General features: G+C 43.6%; 1 protein-coding gene across 1 annotated transcript in view; it reads left to right on the top strand.

Annotated features, from left to right (window-relative positions):
• Positions 1-25,637, top strand: part of LOC133009351 (serine/threonine-protein kinase BRSK2) — a 165,434-nt gene that overhangs the window by 84,485 nt on the left and 55,312 nt on the right. Inside the window, exon 2 of the mRNA XM_061076834.1 lies at positions 12,087-12,181. Within this exon, the coding sequence (XP_060932817.1) occupies positions 12,087-12,181 (95 nt within the window). The remainder of the gene's footprint in view (positions 1-12,086; positions 12,182-25,637) is intronic.

The raw sequence follows: 25,637 nt of genomic DNA, 5'->3' as shown, positions 1-25,637 counted from the left end.
CGGAGGAGGAGGAAAGCCCGGAGAGGAAACCACTAGCGAGCATTTTTGAACCTTTTGACTTTTGATCAGGAAAAGTGTGAGTGTGAGTGTGTGTGTGTGTGTGTATCTCACTGTCACACACCAGGAGGTGGCCCCCTGCCTTGAACACACACTCACACACACACACACACACTCTCACTCAATAGGAGATTGTTCTGTCCCAGATCCACAAAGTGTGGGTTTAAATGGGAACAACCTTGTGCATATTGACCGTAATAGTGGGGCTTGTGCTCACCTTGCACAATCCTTCCTGCTGTTATTCATGAATTTATAAAACAACACAGCAGGACAAACAATTGTATGAATCCAATTTTGGATTACCATCTCTAGAAACTGTGCAGTATCAGATCTAAAAACGACTGTCTGCAATGGGCAGTTTGCTGTGGCCTGTGGTTAACGTTATAGACAGAGATTTAATTATTAGCTAGATAAAGAATAAACCATTTTTTGGTTTGATGAATTCTCCTTCAGCCGTGTGAAGCAAAGTTTCCACCGCTGAGTGGGTGTTTCCATTTTTTCTTGCAAAACCGCAGGACTCATTTTCAGTGTACGTGCTCGAGCCCTCATCTCCCCTGCCTGCCCCAGAGTGGGAACACAGCACCCTCATTGCCAATTAAACTCCAATCAGCAAACGAAGATGGAGTGAGACATCGAATTACATCCAATATCCTCTCCCATACTCAAGCCTGTCTTTGCCAGCCACAAATTAGCTTACAAATTAAGGCTCTGAAGATGGGCAAAGTGGAGTTGCCAGATAAGAACCCAACAACATCCTGCCGGCATTTTGATGTGTTGCTCCCGTCTCGGATCCAACCTCCTGCCTGGGCTCGATGTGCGTAGGGAGTTGATTTGAGTTATGTGTGGTTGAGCTTCTGTTTCAATCTCCATCCGGGAGAGCGCCGGTTATTAAGACGAGCTGATGAGAACTTGTCACGCCAAAGTTGGTTCCAGCTTCATGTTTGTTAATGAAAGCGTTGTATGGAAAAACCCAAACACTCTTAATTAATGAAATAACTCAAGCTGAATTATAGATGAGGAACCTTTGATTAATTGCTTCTTCATCTCCTGTCTCCTCGCCCCCACACTATTGGCTGAGTGGTGTGTGTGCCAGTGATTGTGTGTTTCTGGCATGTTCCAGTGCACGCATGTGAGTGCACATGTGTCTAAGGAATACAGAGAGAAGGCACTGCCGCCGCCAGAATGTCTCTCGGTGGTTACAGTGAGGTTTTGTAATATTATCCAGTCAGATGTTTAATTATTCATACTTTTATAGGGGGGTTATCTAACACATGACATGCAGACAGAGTGCCGCTCTTTGAATGGTGTCGAGGGGCTCCGCTCGCTGTGAAGCCGAATCACAGAGTCATCACCGAGGCACCGATACTTAGCTCCTCCGTTTCGCCTCTTCATTTGACTCCTTGTCTCCCCAGAGGAGTGTGTCAGAACACGTGTGTGTGTGTACAAGTATGTATATTTATACTGTAGATGACTGTGTACACGTGCGCACGCTCGTGCATGTGTTGGTCCCGTCTGCTGCAGTTGCTGCATCGGCCCTGGTGTGGCTAATTAAGAGAAGCCTGCTTGCATTATTCATGAGGCGGTAATTATACATTCCTTTTGCCGATCCCCAGTCAGAGGCATTAAAAATAGATCTGAGTGTCCATGCTCCGCCCTTCTAGGCCCCATGTTCTCTCTGTGTTTTGACTTTCCCAGAATCTATCTCTCTCAGTATATATGTATAGGCATCTTTATCCCTATCCCACTGTCACTGGCCTAATTGTCATGGCCTTCTTCTATTATTTGCTTCTATTTTTTTTCCTCATCTCCCTCTGTATCTCTCTGCCTCGTCTTCATTCATGTTTGCTCTGATGTTCCCATTCGGGATGGGGGCAGAACATTCCTCTGACAGTGTCACACTCACTCGGCTCTGGGGCCTGACCTCCAGTCACATCAGGCCAGAATTGGGAGAGGGATATTTAGAATGTGTGGTGACATCTCAGCAGAAAGATTCAGGGGAGAAATCACTGCCTCTGATCAACTTAATGGAGAAAACGACTCCCCAACATGAGTTAAAAGTTTCTATCCCCAAAAAAAGTTCTCCCCGATTTTTGCTTTCATTCGGACGTGTTTAATCACAGAATCTTGATCAAACTGAATACAGCACTTTGTCAGGAAGTGCGATGCTTTCTTTAAACATAAACTCCAGTGTGGATATCTGGCAAACAAGAGAATATTTAGTATGCCTGCCGTATGTTTCCAGCTCAAAGTCATCAACATCCAAGAACTTTTCGTACAGTCGAACAAATGACAGCCTGAACTCTTTGAGCTAGTTCCTGCTGCGTTAGTTACTTCCTGGCAATGAGACTCGTTTGCCTTGCTGGCAGAAAAGAGTGTGTGAAGCCGGCGTCTTCCACCGTGCAGGTGATGGGCTTCTGAGGACGTATTCGTGCATACTGATTCAGCAAGGGGTGGGAAGTGTGTAAGATCTGCCAATCAGAGAGCTTGTTAGGTAACTAAGTGGATCACTCAGTCATCGCTGCCTCTGGGCGATCGGCTCAGTCGCTCTCAAACTAGTTTCGGAATTTGACAAAATAGATTGATGCCTGGAAGCTACTGGGGACTGCATCGCCCTGCACTCCATTTCCCTCTGTTGGTGTTTGATTCAAAGATGCATTCTGGGAAATATCCTCAGTGATAGTCCAGAGGTCATTGGTCGTTTTGTCTCTTTCAAGATCGCACACCCCCTCATTCACCACCCAGTCTTGGTTGGTCAGACCACAGCTTGTGTCCCAGCAGCACTGGCCCATGGAGCATCCTAAACCAGTTACCTGGAGGTACTTTCTGCAGCCTCCATGGTTAACTTGATGACCTTCCTTTATGCAAAGCCTCTACACCCTGCTCCTAACTATCTCTCCTCAACTACTGCCCTAACAGCTTCTTGTTTTCCCTACCAAGGAACTCCCGGCCCTGTAAGGTGCACATGCTCTGAAGAGGCGGAACCATGTCTGGTTAAAATAACAAACATGTTGGTGGTACGTTGTATCAACTGTAACCAATTCACTTGATGTCTAAATTAAACCTGTCAGTTGTCAGTCTGTGTGCTCTCACTCCACTCCCTCAATGTCAGTGATGCAACACCACTGCACAACCAGTACTGAACTGACTGTTTCTGCAGAAAGAGGCTTCTCACTGTTTGGATTCATGTCACTGTCGGGGATGGCATTCTGCAAACTGAATATGTATTCACATCATGTTAATAAATGAAGCTTTCAGACTTAATATTTTTTAACCTTGACCTTTTGGTATTTGAGAGAAGATGGTGAGGTTAACTCTTCTACAGCTGTTTTACTTCAGATATAAGATTAGAAGTGATGTGAATGAAGTATGGAGTCAGACTCTGCATTGGCATCACACAATGTTAAAAGACTTGGATGTATCTTTTTTTAAATCTTCATCAGGACATTACTCTGAATCAATAAGAAAAAAGGAATGAATTCACTCTGTCAGCCAGGAGCCTCTTTGCATTGGTATCCAAAAATGAGCAAAACTTGTCCACCTCATCAACAACATGAACCTGGATTTAGAAGGTGTGAGACTCAGTCTACAACTCAATCTTACAACAAGGCAGCTTCATTTTACTATAGTTGTCAAAATTTACTGGACTTTCCAAATCCATGTGCCCACTCACCATATACCAAACACCCCAAAACAAACATGCACAGTCAAAACACATTAGAAAAACTGATGACACATATTTCTCCTGGATGGACTGTATAGCGTTGTGTATGTCTGTGTTCCCACTGCATTGTCAGTTACAGAGGTAATCAAAAGTAAACTGAGTTCCCACACGTTTAATCTTCACCTGAGCAGTGTTGAATATTATGGAAATCCACTGTTTAAAAACGCTGATAGTGTATCTGTATCTGAGTTTGCTGGGACCTGTGCACCGGGTCAAGCAGCCGCGCTAAGTAAATTGGCTCCCGGCTGTTTTCATGCATAGATTGAGATTTCCGACGGCGAGACATTGATCATATCTGAACCAGAGCTAATGGTGCAAATCTATATTATTCCAGAATAATAATGGAGAGCGCACACCCTCACTCCATTAAGTCAAAGCACTCGCAATCATGGTAAGAATAAAAGACTGTTTTAATGAACTTAGAAATGCCCTTTAGCTGCAACTCCTGAATCGTTGACATCTCCAGGGTGCTCTGGAAAAGAGGGGGGGCACACAGAAAACACATCTTTCATTTCTGTATTCAGTAAAGAGGCCTGTTTAGTGCAGGGAGTTGGCTTAGAACGCAGGTTTCTGTATGCATGCGTCAGTGTGCCTCCCGCCTCGCTCCAGCACTCCAGGGCTAAACTGCTCTTCCTGCTTTTGAAGCTGTTCTGTTGGTCTGGGCCTCTGTTGTTACTGATGTTGTTGCCGCTGCTTTGGCTGGTATAGGGTTTAGAAGGGTTGCAGGGGAATTCAGGCTGGGTAGACGAACGTCATGCATGGCTGAGCGGAAATGCAAGCAAAAAAGAGGAGGTGGAGGGATGGAGGAGAACGAGAGAGAGAGAGATTCCGTGAATGAAGAGGGCAAAGAGAAGCGGCAGGAGGAGAGAAACAGACAGAGCGAGTGCTTTCATGGAGTAACGAGCGAGCATTGTCTGATCTTCGACATGTTGTCTCCCTCCTGCACAGTATGACTCAACAGCTTTCGGCTGGCATTTTCCATCTCTCTTCTTTTTTTTTAAGATGGATGAGAGGATGAATAGAGAGGAGGGGAAGTAACTGCGACTGACTGGGTAGAGAAGGAATGAAGGCAAAACTTGGCAGAAAGTGAGAAACGAGGGGAAAAACAAGCACACAGAGAAACTGGAGAACTAAATAGAACGGAGAGAAAGAAGAAACTGATTGGAAATTAAAGATTTTGTGGCCGGGATTCAGAGTCTCATGTGCTTCATATACAGTGTTGGGCTGTAGCAAAGTACATTTACCTTGTGTACACACTTATTTCTTGTATCTGTACTTTACTTATACATACATTTTGTAGTACATTTATATGTAATATGTTTAGCTTGATTTTTAGTTTTTTATCAAAATGAGTCATAATGATGTAATAGACCATTGCATTAGGGAATAGGTAACACTCTGCAAATACTTGTACTTGTAATACTAAATAACTAAGTAATTAATGCAAGAACAAAACTGTGCTAAAATAAAATGTAAATGTTAATTTTTCTACCTTATTAAGTATGTACTTGCTTGTAGATATGTGGTCAAACCAATTACAACTCAAAAAGAATACACATTCGTTATTTACTACATATGAATCTTCTCATTGATTTTGTTTTCCTTTTCCTATAATACATTAACACTGAGTTTCTGTCTCTGCCATCCTGCTTTGCTAAATACACAGTTCACATATTAACAGTACAAATACTATTTGATACAAACAACAATAGTTGTGCCAGAGGGATTCACTACATTATTTCTCTACAAATGCAAATGTACATCAGTGTACGAGGATATTAATTAGTGCATTTTACTACCCCCACTGCAAACATTAATATAGATATTAAAGTAGAGCTTCAAGGAAAACATGTATTTCTGTTCCAGTCACCACCCACAGATATGTTTGATGACACATTGCTGTTTGATGAGATTACAGGAAGTCTGTGTTTGTCGTATGCACAGCAAACAAAACCGAAAGGGAGCCTAATTTCATTTGATTGTTTTACATTAGTCATTATTAAATCTGTCTGTATGTGCTTGTTTGTACTTAATGAGACAGCACACAGCTCCGCGGTGGTGGATGGTCGGTCTTCAGCTCTGCCCTCTCACCCTGCTGGAGGGGATTCCCACGCCCTGCGGCAGGGGCCCTCCATGTGGCCACAGGAAGTCGTTGGAGTTAGCACTGGTAGCACATAGTGTTTCCTCTCGGAGGCTGATCTCAGAACAGAGCTGCAGCTCCCACGTAGAGCAGCCAGGGTTAGAGAGCATAAGCGGAAAGCAGCTCACAGATCTGTGCCTAAGGGCAAGGAGCTTCTGGAAGCCAGCGCCTCAGGGGGAGAACGCTAAGCCAACATAAGCTACTACCATCTGCTGGCATTGGCTTAGGGCTTCTGAGAGATCAAGTTTGAAAGTGAGAGAGGTGCGCAAGTGGAGGCATCTCCTTCTCATCCTCTGCTATCCTCTCCGAGTAGTCGCTTCCACATGGAAATTACGTAAAGATCTTTACCGCATTGATGCCAGTGCTGCAAGGAGGATAAAGCTTGAACATGTGTGTGGATCTGTGGATGTGTGTGTGTGTGTGGCTATGGCATGGTGAGGTGCCTCTGCTATAGGCTTGAACACAAGCAGTGGTTTCCTGTCCTCTCTCCTCTTTGCTCTCCTTCGTTCCCCCCTGTGTCTCAGATCGATGGCAGGGGAAATCAGCCGCACATTCAGGGTCAATCTCTTCTCCTTCCTGCTCCTGCCTGGATGTCCCAGCTCTGCCCGATGAGACAAGACTGATCAGTTTGTTTCGGTAGCTGGAACGGAAATACCTCCTCACAGGTTCACACTGGAGGAGGAAAGGGTTGTCTTGTGGTTTCCTGGCTGCTATGCAAGGCTTAACCAGCCCCAAGGGAAACACAGGCCATAAACATACAAACCAAGGCCCAGTGGCAACGCTCATTATGTGGGAAAGGGTCAAAATATACTTCTTTACAAACGGCTCTCACTCTCGTTCAGACAGCCCTCCTGAAAATCATGTCTTTTCCAGAACTTATGGTTACGACACATGTTCAGAAAGTTCACCTAGATGCTGCCGTGATGAATGAATCCTCTGACAAATGTTCGAGATGTTTTCATAACAGATGTCAGCAAGTTCAGTTTGTGATATGATGAAACACAATCACTCGAGGAGACAGTGAAGTGAGACAAAAAGCTCATTACTGAATCAGCACTGGCACATGGATCAGTGATGCAGAGCACTGCCACAAGGTTCTTTAGCTTCTAGGAATTTCACATTTTCAGTGAAATAACTTATTCCAGAAATCTGCATGTGGAATGCATATCTCAAGAAATCGCTCATCTTATCGCCTACACCATAGGCATTGTGTAGTTTTGAGGGTCTAAGAAAGTGCAGTGTTAGATTGGATTTAGGACATGCTATACGTTCAGTATTAATAAACTCCGACATGAATTAAGCTGAACAGGCAACATTTGCTGCATTTATTAAGTCTCAGGATTCATCCACCTAAAAACCAAGCCCACACATATGGCCCATACAGTATATGACATTACTGCACTGCTTGCAGAAGCACAGGCTGGGATAAGTGTAAACTCGCTCTTCGTTATGTTCTCGGAACAGGTCAGAACCGTCCGACAGTAGCTTGCTCGTCAGGTTGAGCTTTGAGACTTTGGAGACGGAGACAGTGGCTGTTGTTCCCTTTCTTCGATTGGTCACTTTTAACACTCCAGTCCCTCAGCCTTAACTCGCCACGGCTTAATTATAGCTGGCCAAGCAAACAGCCCATTCCCAATAGGCAGGCTTAGAACGGGCTGTGTGCTATTGTTTTTAATTAATGATGAGTTAGTCGTTATTTCTTTTCCTTCTGTTTTTCTTTCTCCTACACTGACCCTTGATTCCTCTCCCTTAGTTCTCTTGCCTTCGACTCCTAAACCGCCGACTCCATCCACACGCAATCAGTCCAGCTTTCATTCAAATTTCCATTCATCCCTGACTTGTGGAAGCCGGCGGGGTGATGATTGAAAACCATGACTCGAAGCAATCCAGCAGATTCCTGCACCGAGCAGAGAAACACTCTGCCGCTCGCTGAGCCGTTGACCGAAGTCCTCATCCCGTGTCTTTCTCCAGCCATCCCTCCACATTACATCATTAATCACAGGCGCATGAGAAGCCAGCTCTGCAGCGCTCGGGGGTCAGTTCATGGTGGCCCCCTCCACTCCATAAGTCCACAGCCGGTGACATTACTCTGAGATTGTTGTGAAGGCGAGAGCTTTTGACGCTATTGATTGGGGAGGAGGGCGAAGTAGAGGAGAGATCAATGCACTTGCTCATTCACTGGTGTGGCAAACTCAGGTCAGCTGCACAGCCTGTTTTTGTCCGTGTGTATGTGCTTAAAACCTCGATGCAACTGCAAGTAATCAAGTTAAAATGAAATGCACTCACACACACACACGGCCCTGCACACACACTGGGAAACACTGGCCGTGATCCTCTCTGTATTCCCCGCTTGAGACTCTGACCCTTTGTGCTTTCAGTCAAAGCCTTATGTTTGAAGCTATGTTCAAAGACAGCCGATCTTACTCAGCCCAGTCAGATCCAGATGAATCCCCGGGCATCTCCTGTACACCCTTCCCTCCGGCCCCCTCTGCTCCAGGTTTAGCTCGGCGTATTCACACAGAGCTGGAAGTGTTTCCTCCAGGGTATCGTCGCAGACAGGTAGAAGGGGCACGGGGAGTTTAGGGCACTCACCCTCATTACAGGACATTAGTGAGTAGGAGGTTGAGTGGTTAATTTTAGGTCAGAGAGGAGCTGATGTTAATTAGATGTTACAACATACTGGAGAAGAGCAAAGTCATAACTATTGTGAGAAAATGTTATGTCATTAATTGCGTGAATTTCTTGCTGGGATATAATGTTGGGGAGTAGATAACCATGAGGATATTTGTGGGTTGAGTTTGTTGTAGTGAATTCAATTTAAACCAAAAGCCAAAAAACACACATTCCCTCATAGTCTGATTTGTTTTATTTACATCGTCTTTCCTCTCTATGTCCTCCGTTGAAAGTAGTTAGAGTGTGTATTTTGTCATTTTGCAGTACATTCTGGTTTGGTAAATATGACTCTATAGTCCCTAGAGTACACTTTGAGATTATGTGCAAATAGTGTGTTGGCAAAGAGCTTTATGGATTGTTGTACACTAACACCCACACACTGTAACATGCTCCAGCTTGTTTTAGGCTTTATTAGTTGGAAATATCTCCGTCCTTGATTTGGACATAAAACAACCATTTTAGAGAGTTATTTAAATCTGTTTGTTAGTTTGGTCCAAATTAAAAATATCTGGTCGATAAACAAACAGATGTCTATGACTGACTCTGCTTTAGCCCCATGTTGACGTTTTACACCTCAAGTGAAAAGCAGTGTTAAAGATTCTGTTTTTATCATATCATGCCAGCATATGTTCAAAGTTGTATTAGTCCAAATATTATGTATGGCTTCACAATTTACCATATATAAAGATGAACAACATAATGAGACCCCAAAAGTGAAACCAAACTGCATCGATCACCCCCTGGTGGCCGGCTGCAGTATAGCTCACAAACCCTGCCTCCTCCATGTTAGTGGACATGGACCATTTTTTGTAGTTTTGTTCACGAGTTCACTTCTTTCGTATGTTTTCATTAGTCATTTGATACTATAAAAAACTGAAACTAATTACAGTCTGTGGGCTTTATGCTGCGTTTAATACTAATTGGCAAATGTTAGCATGCTGGATTGAGATGGTGAGGTACCTTAAGCACCATAGAGCTGCTGGCATAGCTGTGGTCTCCTAATTGTGTTACCATTTATTGCTCACAAAGTATATATTTCGGGTTTCAGTTATGACAAATATGTGTATTTGCATCAGGTAGCCTCACAAGTAACTTCTACTGACACCATGGAAACTTGAAGGACATGATGTTCCTCACAATGGCATGAAATTGGTGAGGAAAATTAATTCAGTGTTGATTTTGGATTCATAATTTGGGAAATAACATTTGCCTCCATGTGTTTCCCCACCCGTGACAAAATCAGACACCTAAATGATGACAACATGCTCCAAAAAGGGCAAAAATGTACAGAACATTAATCTGGACCAATGAGCCGGTGTTGTCTGCCGCATATTGTGATTCAAGCTTTTAAGCTGCATGTTGTTCCATGACCATTTGTTCTGCTTTATTAGTTCCAATGTTGTTTGAAGTGGTGAAGGATGCTGGTGGCTTGTGAGCCATGTATGGAACTCACTTGTATAAGTGGTTGTAACAACGTAACGTTCCGTGTCTCGCTCCGGCTAATGTGTCCTCTGCTCACACACACACAGGCTTTGGCAGAAGATGGATAGTTAGGCAAATAATCCAGTTAACTTTTCATGTGTTTGCAGGCAGATAGTTTCTCTTTAATGTGTTTATCATGACTTATGAGCTTCTCTATAGCAGCCATTAACATATGATTACCATCACAGGGCTAATGGGTTTGTCGGTTGTTCCCCCTCCTGCTCAACTGCCTCCACTCCTCTTCCGGATCTCTTTAAATCTTTTTTTTCCTTTCTCCTATTTTAGCATTCACTTTCTTTCAATCTCTCCCTCTCCCAGCTCCTCTCCTCCGTGTGTCTCCACTCTCGGCCCCCGCGGCCCCTCCACTCCCGAGCTGGAGCCTCCCTCCCACACAATGCTCTCCATTATTGCTTAATTATCTGTGGCCTGTCGTTTGACTAATGCGCTATCCCTGACTTTCCATCTCTTTCACGTTATCCCTTCATCTTCCACACGCTCGTCCCTATGTGCTCCGTCTCCATCTCCCTCCCACGTCTCCCCCTCACCTTCTTGACATTTCTGTGGCACCCTGAACACTTCTGTTCTCCCTTCCCACCGCCTCCCTGAAGCCAATTGACGCTCCGCTGCTGCTTCATATAGAAATCAAACTCTGATGGAGATGGTGGGAGAGCGAGTTTGCGAAGCCCACGCATGTCTGGTTTCGTGTCAGCCGGCCAGTTCGCTGCGAGACATCACTTCTCTCTCCATTGACGTGTTTCTTATCCTAACTGCACCATTTCTGTTGCGGGCACATTATAGTGACACTTAACTTAATTCCACCATCTTCATCTCTGCCAGCGTGAGAGTGGCAAGCATCCACATGATTCCACATCAGTGTTTCTATAAATTCTCCGTCACGGCCGTTTGAGAGTTTCACTGCTGCAGTTTGGTTTTAAAATCCTGAAATCACCTTCTATGTCTTCACGTCCCTGCTGCACCTCCGGGCAGTTGGGGAAATCAGGAATAGCACGGCATTGTTTGATTGTGCAGAGGTGTGTGTTTGTTTGAGTTTGTTTCGTCTATCTGATGCAAACATATTTCCAACGTGTCTGCCTGCCTGTGGTCCCCGGCGGAAAATGGATTGGCGCTGTCATCACGACTCCCCTGTATTAAATATGTACAAGCTCTCCACTTTGTTCCACTGTAGCTGCACACGCACCGAGGCGTCCCCGCCTGTTTGTGGCTGAACTAAAGATACCTGGGGACGTTTGCTGAGGCAAATCCGCGCAGATGTTTTTTCTTGTGGGTTTGTGGCAAATCGTACGAGTTTTGATTGAAAGTGTGTTTTGGAATCTCAAAAGAACCAACAGGCAAAGTGTATCAAACGCTTTAAATCTCATCCCGTGTGTCGGTGTGTTTACGAGTGAAGAGTAATACTTTCTGCCGTTGAAACGTGACAACCTAATATATTCTTGGTGCAACACCTCATCACTCCTGTCGTTGTTTGAGCCGTGGTCAGTAACGAGGGGGGGGCTGACCTCTGGCTCTGAGATGCCTCCGTTTGTCACGGCTACCTTTTTATTGTCTGCTTTAACTCGCTCAACACGACTGCATTACAGCAGTTTAATGCATTACAGGAGTCAATAGCACAAATGGCCCACTCACTTACTGCCTTTATGACTGGAACAAACCCCAGAGGGCAGTTTATTTAAGGAAGTGTCTCGACTTCAGAAGCCATTATCAGCGTTCTGTACACGAGGTCACAAAGCGTCTTACATCATTCTGGTCGATGCACGTTAGCGTTTAGCCCAAAAAACAAGACTTTAATTTTCTTTACACATCACTTTAATGCGACAGTTGCTTTTAAAATGTCCCGACACAATTTACTCCCATTCTGTGCAATGCATAAATATCATCTGCTTCCTCTGTGTCATATAAACACATCTTGCTGTTAGTCGCACATAAGTGTTGACATCTAAACAATGTTCCACCTGTTTAACCTAATAAAGTGCGTGTTTCCTGTTTGTTTTGCAGGCTTGGTCAAGCTCGGAATCCACTGTGTAACATGCCAGAAAGTCGCCATAAAGATTGTTAACCGGGAGAAACTCAGCGAGTCAGTACTAATGAAGGTAAGTTCACAGCTCTCAGTTCTTTCAATAGTAGTTGCTGAAGATTGTCGATGGGATTCGGCAAAAACTACTAAAGAGATATCCACAAAAATAGGTGGAATGATAGAAAATGGGCCAAGAAAGAACCCACATTTTTTTGCTGAAATCTGGACAAAGGGGTCAGATCCAGGAATTTGTTATTACTTTCTTTAAAATTGCGCGAGTTTTTATCTTTGACATTTTCACTGATTTCCCAGGTAATAATTCATGAATTTTGATGAAGTTAATCAGGTTCATTTAGGGAATAGATATCTGGGATTGTTAGCTTGATTGAATATAAGGGGACTGAGCAGAGGTATGTGCTCTACAGAGTGCCATTCGTTTTTTAACCAAAATGTAATTGGTGTGCTGTTGCAGCAGTGGTACACACACACACACACACACCACATAACCACATTGACCCTTTTGAAGTCTGGCTGGGGACCTTCATTCCTCTCCCTCTCCCCAGAATCCTAATAGACAATAACCCAGCTGAATGAAGCCACACTAAAAATCTGCCTAATATGACTGAGCAGTGATATCCCTGACAGAGCCACCTCTGTGACACATGAAATATGGGCTGCTACCATAGAGCAATTGAAATATCAAAATAAGAAGCAGTGGACAGCTAGAGAGTCTAAATTTCAATACAAATCAATTGTTGATCTTGCAGAAAAATGTTGAATTAGCCGCATGAAGAGTGAAATCACTGGCTGAGGCAGTTAACAGTGGGTTTTTGAAGCAACTGATTTCATCCTCTTTCAAATTTCAAACTGAAGGAGTCAGCTGTTTGGCTCCCCCGCCGGGAGTCAGAGCCTCCAAGAAATCCTGGGGTAAGACAACAATAAAGCAGGTTTCAGCAGCTGCAATTACCAAAGCCTCTCTCCAAAACGCTTCAAAATCCTCTGGGAAGACAGAAAGAAAAAATCCTCTTTGTAATTTATCCAGTTACCCACATAGCTTCTTTTGGAAGGATCCAAAGATTTCTTCGCATTACACCCCAGGACACCTGCTGTGCACCTCCCCTCAGTGCCCACTCAAAATATGCACGCTGCAAGAATTGGCTCTTGTGTTGATGGAATAGTTGCAAAGAAAACCAAAATGAGGACAAGAACCTGAAAATTTTCTTTAACAGGACGCACGCAGAGAGGCACGCCCGCTGTAATTGTTTGCTCATGAGCAGGGGAGCAGGAAGCCGGAGCGCAGGTTATCAGCAAATGGAAGAATCCTCCGGTTTGCATCACTTTTGCGGCGACGTCATTAGACTCGGGATGAAAAGCTCTCTGTGCTCCGGTATTGCTGTTTGATAAACAGTCAGTATTAATCAGCTTCTTGCCGTGTCAGTGCCGCCGAACTCTTCTTTCGCTCATTGCCGTCTTGCTCCAGAAGTCGCCCACTTTCTATCTCTCCTTCACTCCAACATGCCTGTGTAATCCTTTGATGAGGGAAAGGGAAAGGTCATCACCGTTGCCCTGGCGCTGACAGAAGTATTATTAGCTGTAGCAGGAGAAGTTGCTGGAGTGTTAGCGGAGAGGAATGTAGCAGGATAATGTCCCAGCCCAGGTGTCTCTGTCCTGCTGAGGAAAATTATGGCAACTGATGCCGAACACTGACAGGACCAAGGCTTTTGCTGAAGCGGCAGTTCAGAGCCAATTACTGAACTCAGCCGCTGTCACTCTTCTCTCACCTGCTCGGCTGTGGCGTGTGTTAGTGCGCGTGTCCGTAACTTCAGGTGTGTGTTCACGTTTGTGCCAGCGAGGAATGAATTATGCAGGAGCCAGGGGCGACTGGGCTTCCTCTGACCGAGGCAGTTTAAAATATGTGTCCTGTAGGTTTGAGACTGAAATCCAAAAGCAGTCACCATTATTTCACATTTGATTAAATCTCTAATGGCACCAGCCCAGTTTGTCTCTCTGTAGTGGATGAGATCATTTTAGTAATCAATCAAATGCACAAATTAGTGTGTTTGTATTGTTTGTTACAAATTCTTGGAACCCGTGTGATGAATTAGCCTCTTAGCGGCAACGGCCAATATTTTGGTTGGTGTTTTAGGTCCAGACGACATTTTGGCTCATAAAAACTATATGTACATTTTTGCAGATAAATTAATAACTCGTCAGCCGATGCATTGTGGTCAATATGTTCTGCCTCTTTGGCTCAGAAGGCTTCCAGCCCCAGAATCCCTCTTCTACAGATCCTGCAAATTCACATTGAGAATCTGTCTATAACGATTATTTGCGCCCCTTATATTAACAATAGGAAAAATCTGATTCAGGCATTGGGGATCTAATTAATACAGAACAGTGTAAACATGCAGTGTTGTCTTTGCATCAGCATTTCTGTGTGTATCGATTTGTTCACTGCCCTCTGACACAAAGCAGCCTGGTTGTTTCCATTGTAACTCTAAGCTTCTACCTACTGGATAAACAGTGAACTGTTGCTGAGGTCACTTGTAAAGTTCCCTCTGGTTCTGGGACACACCAGTACCGGTGTCACGCTTCAGATTACAAATCCACTCCCCTATTCGCAGGACTCCTACTTCGGCTGGACAGGGTTTTTTTGTCCGACTCAAATCCGGCAGTCACTTCTCCGTATTCCCTGTGTGTTGCACGGCACAGTCTTGCGTGTCTGGTCTCGGAGCTGCCTGTGTGGCTGTCAGGCTGTCAGGGTGATCGGGCCGCTCTCCGCTGCAGAGTGCAGGCTCACACTGTCAAATGTCACCTTTTAATATGCTAATGTCTGGGGTCCCAATGGTGCCATTAGGCGAGAATCTGACTCCCCTGGACAGGTGAGTGTGTGTGCGTGTGCGGCACTACACATCTATGCATACGTGCACACATATGCGCGTGCTCACAAAAGTTGAAAGGAATGCATCTACATGTGTCACACAGACACATTTTCATATGCATGTGCCCAAAGTCATCCTCCGTGACACAAGTCATCCCTCAACGTCTGTCCTTCCCCTGCCCGGCCTCGGGAGCCACAGGGTCTGCGGAGATGAGGAGACGGGTTGAATTAATTGTCTCCACTCACTGCGTGTTGAACTTTATGAAACTAATGTTGAACTCTTCAGTCCACAGGCCCGCCGGCTAGGACACTGTAGAACCAGGAAGACATTGAATTGTCTCGGATAATGAATTTGTCTGTGAACTTGGTGTCAGTTTGGAAACCAGGGGTAGAAAGTCCCGACTACTTTAAAGAGCAGCTTCAGCCCAGTGTGTTTTATTTTTTTTCTCCCCTTCACATCTAAGCAGAAAATCGAACAGCGGAGTTAACTGAATAGTAATAAGAGGCTCCATCAGTGGGAAGTGGCTGCCTGTCATGTATTCAGACGATGAGAGAGAAGCAGACAGGGAGAGAATACACAATATGTGCACATGTGACAGTATTTCAGCCGAGTGGAGTGTTGTGATCCGATACAAAGTGAAGCTCAGACCCGTGTCTGCGAGTGTGTGTGTGTCCCGAGGGAGTCGTTAATGTCTCTGAAACTCAGCCAGACCCTTCTCGCTCTCCCGCTGCCGTGTCCCTGTGGCGCCCGGGCCGCAGAGTTGAGAGAGACAGAGGCTACATGGAGGCAGAGCACCTGACCACTGTGACCGAGAGAAAACTAAACTATAGTGTTGACGCTGCACAGACTAAGTGGACACAGCCTGGCAACAGAAATCCACCTAACAGGCTGAGCAGGCTTTACCAAGGGAGGCCAGGCTGTGTTCATGTAGTCTGTGCAATGTCAACATCATAAAGAGACAGAATCATAGTTTCTACTATACTGTGAGTTATTTGGATTTGAGAGAGGTTTTCTTTGGGGAAAAAATAAACAATATATATCCTGAGTTTACCCAGCTCCCCCGAAAACTGCCTTTTATCCACGTGGGGATAACAGTCAGCGTGTTGTTGACTCAAAGTAACATGCTTTGTGTTGGATGTTTGAGTCATTACACATGTCAACATTTTCTTTTTCTTTTATTATAGTTGATGCTATGGTTGACATTTGAACATTATTGTATCGTTGTTGCCAATAATCTGTCATGGTTAATACGTTTCTGTACAGCTTTCCAAATATAGACCGAGACGTGTTTGGAAACCTGATGCCAGTGAAGCTCTTTTGAATTTGGGCTTGTGAGGGTAGAAGGGTGAAGCGGAGCACGGCGCAGGAGAGAGAGAGAGAGGTGGTCATGCTGTTCGACGCCCTGCCGAGATGAGATAAAACAGATGCCGTCGCAGGAACACCACGTCCCCACAAACATTTCTTATCGGGAGAGGTTGTTTTTTTGAGCTATGAATATGGCATCCACACCATATGGCATTGCCAAATAGAAGTCATTTTAGGAGCTGTGAAATTTATATGATGATTGATGATTCGGGGGTTTGATGAAAGGTCAGAGTGGCCACAGAACATCTGTCTGGCAGAGATTACGGATTCTTCTACAATGTCACAACGACGTGGCAACTCTGTATTTGTTGGTCTGATGAACAATTCTGAGGAATAAAACTTGCTCCACCAGCCAGAAATGATTGAGAAACTCTAATCTGGTGGAGAAAGTGATTTGAACGATAACTGGAAGGACATTTGGATAACTTGGCCATGGATAGTGCCTTATCTCACCATGTTAAAGAAAGTGACGATCCCCAATCTGCCAGTTTATCTGTTTCTGATTCAATATGTAATGGGTTCTCCTTTGGGTCATATCCCATCCCCATCCATCCATCCCCTCCACAAAACTTCATGAAAATCACTTCAGTACAGGTTGTAAGTATTCCTGCTGACAGATAGACGGATATAATGGAATTACTACATTTTAGCTGGAGGTAACATTGTTTCAGATTCAGTTGTGAACATAACAATTTGTTCTGTACGGAAATATGTTTTGTCAACAATACCTTAAATTTCTCATATCTTAATGTCGCATAAACGATTATGAAGTTTGATTTAAAGCTTTAAAAGCTAATTTAGATTTAAATCAAGAAGTGTTTGGTTAAAGAAAACAACAGGTTCAATCAGATTCTCTGTGTTAGTTTTGTGAATTGGGAAACATTTGTTTTAATTTTATCACTTAATTCAAAGTGCGATATATTTTAGGAAAGGTGAAATAACAAATGTTTGTCTGCAAAACTTGAATATGAATGAATTGTTTTTGACAGTTTCAGTCAGTAGCTAAGGTTCAATTCTTTAACACTAGGATGAGATGTTTTGCTTTTTTCATCACAAACTACAGGCTCTCATCCTTTGTCATTTAATCACTTTGTTGATTTGATTTGTGGATCTAGCGGCTTCGTGTGATGTTGATTTGACTCCCCGGGTTAAACCAACACCATAGTTCCACTGCGAGGAGAGAGAGAGAGCTTGGCACAATCCAACTATGCATTAAAAAAGCATGAGTCTATTATTACAAGCCCTCCGAGCATTGTGTGACACTCGTGCTCATGTGGCAGCGACGCGGTGGAGAAAATAGACGTAGAGCAGAACCTGGCTCTTGCAGGATGGTCTGACGAGCTTCCCCCCCGAGAGCAGACGATGCACTGTACCAAATTTCATACCACATTACCTATCATTATGCTGAGTGGGGCAACTTTTTCTAATCCGCAGTTTAGTCTCGAGGTGAGTTGAATTGTTGCCGGCCGCCAGCGCTCACAGCTAGCAGGAGGAGAGGGGTATCTTTAGCATGCAGCAGTCGGTAGTTGCTGGAGATGCCGGCTCGGCTTCTCCCTCTGAGCCAGTGAAGCTGGTGGTGGCTGCTGCTGTTGGGATAAGGACGACTAATTAGCCAGAGCCACTCGCTCTCCTCCTGCAGCAGCACAACTTCAAAGCCACTCTACTGTCCCCAAGCCCGGAGAGAGAGAGAGGAAGAGAGGAAGAGGAGGATGAAGGGGAAGGATGGTTAACATGAAGTGAGGATACTCTGAGCGGACATCTTATAAAGTATGTTGCTGTGCTGGATTTTTTTGGGGTGTTTCGGTGCAGTGAGGTTACTTCTGGTTTACCGACTATGTCCTCGATGTCAGTCATGAGATTTTAGATGAGAAATCGAAACACTGCGTTGAGGACACGACATCACGAGAGCTGAGAACATCAAGGTGGCGCCACTTATACATTATACCCAAGACGGCCGTAAAATTTGTGAGCAAGGATAATGATCAAAACTGTTCTCTCGTGCGAAATAACAAGATCATTAGTATTTGAATTTGTGATTTCCTGTCTTGAAATGGGTATATTTTCCCTCTCTCTATGGATCAATGTGACTGTGTGATGTGTGTAATCCTGGCGTCCTGTAACATGCGGCAAATCCTTGTTTTGCATGACACAGTCGCACCCAAACTTTGTATGCAGAGCGTCCAAAATAATGATTTAGTACTAAAGAGGCAGAGAAATGCAAGCAATAAAGATTGAGTACACACCAACTGACAGACATTGTGGGGGCGGGCGGGTGAGGAGCAGAATGCCATGGCCACAGATGAATCACACAAGGTCTAATCTTGTTATCCCGACACCTCGGCGGCAGCACTGTAGCTTTCTTTCCCCGCCATCTCTACTCTTCCCTCCTAATGATTATAGATTGGCCATTCCCACCTATTTCGGCTGTGTCGCGAGTGGGTTGGATATAGAAATGCCTCCAACACACACAAGTCCTCTTTAACTTTCTGCTGTGTGTGTGTGTGTGTGTGTACGTGTTTCTTGCTGTTTGTGTGCACGTCTATGTGCTGTGGGTGCAGACAAGCCTTTAAAATAAATGGGTTTCATATGTTGTGCCCCATACGCGTTGATCCATCAGCTTTGTTTGGTGCCGAGCCTGAAGCCGGGGGTTACTACACAGTTATATCTTAACAGGCTGACTGCACAGGAAGACTGAAACCACCAACTCTGTTTCCCTGCTGCACGGCTTCTTCTTCTTCTTTCACTTATTTCTGCCTGTTGATGTATGTCTGTCTTCAAATGCTGCGTCAATCTCGATTTTTGACATTGAACAAAAACTCAGGGAAGTGAATTCCTGAGTTTGGGTTTCGATCAAATGTAGTAGACTCTCTGCATATGTAGAGAATAGTCACGTTACAGCACAAAACTTGATAGCTACACCCACACACATTTGTAAATCCATTTTAGTGACATAATACATTCCCTAGCCCCTTACCTTATTCTTAACCATTCAAACCTCAAGTAAATGGCTAACCCTAACTATAAAACCAATCTTAACACTCAAACAGCCCATTGGAAAAAGTGAGTACCGGTCAAAATGTCCTCTGTAGCATTTCTGTTTATGCTCTCACAAAGATATAAATACAGGAACACACACACAATAAGATTGAGAAACAATCTAATACGTTTTCATAGCTCAGAAAATTATTCCCCATCATTTGAATATCACGAAATACAAAGTTCAAATTTTGAGGTATCTCTGCATCCTATAGGGCTGTGGTTATAACTTATAGAGATAAAAGATGGTTCATTATCATATGGTAGGTACAACAACATCAGGAAATGACTATGAGTAGCAATCTATTAAGTTTTGCCTATCTATAGATAGATGGATAGATGGATGGAAAGATTCCTCTATCTTTACTGCAGTATTATGAAATCAGTAGCAACCCACAGGTGCATTCCCACATAACAGCTATAATAATTAAAAGAGTAAAAACTGTATAAATTAATCAATGTAAATAAAAAGTATATACAGCAAGTACATAACTGAAAAAGTGTAAAACAAACTTATATACGATGATTCAATATGAGCATGATCATTTCACTTTAGGAAACAACATTATAGGGACACAATCTACAGCTTATTTAGACTAACCAGTCAATCATCATGTGTTTAAAAATGATGTCATGATGCAAAATGGCATTATTACAATATACAAAAATAAGCAATGCTTGATTTGGGTGTATACAGCTCGCACATGTGTTGCATGGTTGCATAATTTCGTATTCCCTTCTTCCCTCTGAGAATTCTGTAGGAACCTAAATAATAGTATGGATTTCTCTGAACCTGTGAGGCCTCAGAGCTTTTTCTCTGTTATCACTCAATATGACGGTCACTCAGCTTTCCACATCCTAATTTGGTTTCCAATCGCCACTCTCAGATCAATGTGTGTCCGCTGTTTTTCTCCACTCTTTATTGAGTGGCAACGGGGCTCAGGTGAAATGGAAATGGAGGAATAGATTTAACCTACCGGATGTGTTATTTTTTTTATATTCCTTAAGAAACCTCCAGTCACGTTGAGTTTCACTCTGCAGGCGCCGAGCGTTGCGTTTTACACAGAGTCTGAGTGGTAGTTTGTAGATCTAACACATCCTGGAGAGACGCGTAAAACCCTTCTCATCTGCTCGCTGCGGTGACAAAGCTCAAAAGAACCACACACACCGGGAGCCGCCTGACTGATTACACCTCTCACATGTCTTATCGAGATAAAACAGAGATGGTGTGCAGACAAAATAATGAAATGGAGGATAGCAGAAGGCAGGGATCCCCCATCGAGCTCGACAGGAGACAGACAGACGTCTGAACCGATGGCGTTTGTTTCTCCTCTTCAAAGACTCCAGTCGCCGGGTTGTCAGAGAGATGAAGACTCTTTGTTAGCTTTTTTTTGCTTTATTTGTTGCTGCTTTGGTGTTTATTTTTTATATTTTGCTCTGTCTTTGTGAGCAAAGGACACATTTAATCCAGTTCTGCTTCCCTTAAGTGGAGTGATGCTTTCCTGGGGAGATCAGCAGAATTTCCCTTCAAAGTTCAGTTTTCCTTTTTTATACGCCAGTGTTTTTTCCTTTTGTTTTGCTCTGGGATTTCTTACCTCTTTATATATTACGAGTGAACCCCACTGAAGTGTATTATGTGTGTTTCCTCCCAGCCACCGGGTATTGAGACGCTCTTTTATCCATCTTGCTTGAGATGGGACAGATAATTGAATAGTTATGTCAAGTTCCCTTGAGAAGGCATGCATGAACTCCTCAATTTTTTACGTCCAGATTTGTCTGACATCTTATATCACGCTGCTTCTACTTAAAAACGCAAACTTCCAGTGCCCTGCGTCTCAGCATCCTGCCTGTCAGAACGTTTAATGCATTATGTCTTTGAGAGTGATTTTGTTGTACATTGGCCTGCAGCAATAAACATGCAAGTTAGCTTTGGATAAATAAAGAAAGTAAACACTAAAAGTTGTCCTGTTCAGTCTTAAGTTCGTTCTGTACTGTGGGTTTGTGTGTGTGTGTGTGTGTGGGTGGGTGTGGCGCATAGCTTTTTTGAACTATAGTTGATGGACGATGAAGTATATCACAGAATGTGACAACTGTCGTCTCACTGGCCACAGTGATGCTGTGATATGTGTATTCATACGACCCTGTTAGAGTACCTGACATGTTTGTGTGTGTGTGCGCTTATTTTCTTGCTGTAGGTCGATGTGCAAGTCACGCATATAAATGACAGCATGAAAGACAGCTTCATGACCATTGTTTCAGAGTCAAAAAAAGTGCGCATGCACACATACATACATGCACACGCACACACACTCTCAAGGTTCCGTCTGTCCTCTGGCTGCAGGATTTAGTCTTTAATAGTCTCACATCGGACAGGCAGGGTTGTTGGGTGAATCACAGCTTGTGGACAAGCGTGTCACAGAGAATACTGAAACACACACACACACACACATAGATTTTACTCCTCAGGCACCTGATAATAAAACAGAAAAATGTCCATCATTTATCAGCTGTAGTGTACACGCCCACACGTCATGCACTGATCCCACAGCTCCAAATGTATTTCACAAAATGTTTTTATCGTGACATGAAAAACAATCTGGTGAAAAACATTTTGTATTTGTCTGATAATTCTGTCGCTGCGAAGACAAACGACAGCCTTTCACAGTAATTAGCAACTTTTGACAAGTGAGAACTTAATGTATTAACAAAAGTAATAATTACAAAGTCACTTCCCTGTGAGTAGTGACAGTGAATATGATTAATACTGTTCTGCCTCAGGGACAGACAGTTCTACCCTGTAATTGGTAGAGCATGTACTCATAGAACCATAGTTATGTCCATGTCACTCCTCTGTGTTCGACATATTTATTGATGTCTTCATTACTCTCCTCCAAGATGCTCAAACATTATGTACAAGCTACATTCACTTGTGAACTGTGGATAAGTTGAGTAAATACTCAGGGGAACGAGCTCGGTCTCTGTAAAGCTGATGATTTCAGACAGATCCTGTTGGATATATTTTTGGCTTTTGACGTGGATTAGCAGAAGCAAGACACTTAACTTCATCAGGTTTTTCATCTGCATGCCTGCGAGGGCTGTTTCCTAATCACTCTGTTGTGCTTACACAATCATCTAAATCACGCTCTCTCCTCTCTCTCTCTCTTTCCTGCTCCTACCCTCACTCACTTTATATATGTGCATGCATGTGGGTTTTTGCCCACAAAGCACAAACATGCATGTACAGTACAAACATTCAGGCGCTCAAATTTTTTTGCGAGTGCATTTTCCATTCTTAGGCTCAGTAAATATTTATATATGCAGCACCAACCAACAGAGCACAAGACGGAGCCTTTTTGTGAGTCAACACTCGGTGTAAAGACCTAATTAACAAGTGTGGAAGCTATAACAACTCCCTGATTACACAATTAGAGCGATTCTGAACTTATTAACAAAGTTTGAGGCTGATTTGAGTTGTTTTTAAATCGACCGGTCGTACCTGCTGACACGTTGTCTCTCCAGTATCGACTCCTCTGCCGGGCCGACTGTGGTCCGGACTCACGTGTCAATGAATAAGTCATGTATTTATATGTGGAGATAGTTAGTTGAGGAAGTGAATCACAATTAGCTCATTGTTGGAGTTCGCCTGAATAGCTGCACTAAGTAGTTTTCATTATTCACTCATTACTTTGTTTAAGTAGTTTTCCCTTTACATCTGTTGTCTTTCACTGTCAGGTCACGTTTCATTTCTTTTTATAAATAATCTTGTTATCTAACTTTTCTACTAATGAATGTGCACTTCACATTTGTACATTACATTTTTTTGCAACTATTTAGTTGATATCTGAGTTTAGAAGGAGTAAAATGCCTTCCTTAGTTTGTTCACTGATCGCTAACTAAACTGAGACATTTTATTAAGCCAAATTTAAATCATATGTTTTAATTCGAGATGGGCTGCAGGTATATTTTTTGCAAGATGGATATCCAATGTCATGTAATACAGATTTCCTCTGATTCCTGCAAGGATCCAATTTTTTCCTCCTGTTCTCCATTCCATCTGTCAGACATGCAAATATAGGCTCCTGTAGGTTATTGGATTTACACTTTTTTAACAGATACAGATGACCTTCAGATCTAATCATCACACTCCGTACTGTGCGCACTCTCTCTCTCTCTATCGTGTCTCTGAAAAACAGTTCATTAATCCACTTTTCAAGTGACAAACCAAGGTCACCTTTCCAATCCTCTCGTATGAAATGTCCCTCACTTGTGGGAGTGGACGAGCTGACAAAAAGACACTTTGGATGAGAAACACAAAAACATGGCGATCAAAGGGATCCTGCAAGTCGCTGATAAATCGCTCATCCTGCAGATTCTCCCGCAGCCCGGCCCACTCCATCCCACATATCAGTCCGTGCAGGAGGTGTGAGGAGGTGCATGATTATACCCTTTGACCTCCGGGTGCGGAGGGCGTCTGCCATTAGACTCTATTACCACCAAGGTCATGCAGGGACATGTCAGTTAGCATGAAATGATGTGACCTGCCTGTGGCACCTCTGATGGATATGTCAGCAGCAGCGGCACACATCGTAGACACGATTAGAGAGATAAAATGCAGGAAACGGAGAATAAATGAGGGATAGGAGAAGAGGAGGAGGAGGAGTACCAGAATCGGTCTTCGGTGGAAAGGGGGTAATGAGGAAGATTGGAAATGGTGGGAGATGGATAAAGGATAAGAACTAGAGAGCTAGCAGAGACTATGTCCTGATCGATCTACATGTCTCTTGCATTGATCAGACTCCCCCGCGTATAGGGAAATTACCTCCTCTTCACAAAAGAGAGTGATACAGTGATTATCAGAGACACATGCTGCGCCGACCGCCTCCATGTGTGTTTGCATGCAGGCACATGCATTTGTGTGTTTTGTAAGACACACAACCACATAATGTGCATGCGCTCCTCTCACAAAACACAGTTAAATCCATGGCCTCGAGTCTGCCGCCGTCAATTTCTAAACCCATTCGGGATAAGCAGGTTTTTCAAAGCCCACATGTTATCCTGACTGATGTCCTCCTGGAGTGTAACAAGCAGGCTGCATGTGTGTGTTTGCCCTTGAAAGTAATGTCCTACCCTTATGGCTGCAAAGACTGACAAGTACAGCCAAGAAAGGGCCTTATCGTTAACATGCATGTACAAACACACACACACACACACCGATGCGTACACACATGCATGGGGCACACACCAGCTTGGCTTCCCCTCTGCTCCTGGCGGGAAAGCGATTCTGCCCTACTGGCTCTCTGACCGACATATGGATGAATGGAGGCGGCTCATGGCTTGCCGTGATCAGTGCCGCGTGTGTGTACAGTGTGTGTGCATCATGCGTTAATGTGTCCACATGTCACAAGTATGAATGGATGACGAGCTGACTGGTTTTGTCCGTGAGCCAGTGGCCAAGCTGTGCCGTCTCCTCCCCGTCTGCTCACTGACAGTTGGACCCGCGTTCTCCGCAGCCATTACCCCATCCGCACTCTTCTTCTCCCTCGCACATATGCTATCTTATCTATTTATCTAGCACGTCTCACTCCATGCATTTCAATGAGACGCTTTTCTGAAATAGTTTTATCCTTTTGCAGAAGTTAGAATTAATTAAATGAGATACAATTGAAAGTAACATTCGGAGAAGATGAAGTTTCTGTCGCGGAAAAAGCTAAATTAATCATCTTCTGCGGCGCTGTTGCACTAAATGAGAAAAGAGTGAATCTCAATGAAAGTTCTGCCAGTCAGATATTGATTATTGAAGAAAAAGATTAGAGCGCCTGTTTGAATTCATTTGTGAAATATTTTGACTGCGTACCTCCGCCAAGGCCCAACGGTCCCCTTATGAACCCACATTTAATTTCACTAGATCCTGATTATTATTTGGATCTGCACCAAATTGCTTTATCAGTAACCTGAACAGGTCTGGTTTCAACACTTCATGGATTTCTCAGAGAGTAATTCTTGAATCGGTGAAGTAATTCTTGAATCGTGATAGAAAAAAACATCCCAATTGCACAATATTTAAGAAAGTGATTTAAAAAAACTCCTGGATCTGCAAATTCATTCGTATCCACTCGTTAATTGAATGGATTATTTTTTTCCGGTGAAAATCTGTCTGTTGATTTTGTGTAAACATTCTAACTATCAAACCCTGATGAAAACATCACATCCTTGGCAGGTTTAAAAATAAATGATCTGGAGGATATCTCT

Source organism: Limanda limanda, chromosome 8 (genome assembly GCF_963576545.1).
Source record: "Limanda limanda chromosome 8, fLimLim1.1, whole genome shotgun sequence".
In the NCBI taxonomy this organism is placed as follows: domain Eukaryota; kingdom Metazoa; phylum Chordata; class Actinopteri; order Pleuronectiformes; family Pleuronectidae; genus Limanda; species Limanda limanda.
Note: the sequence above shows the minus strand (reverse complement) of the source record. Positions and strands in the feature narration are given on the sequence as shown.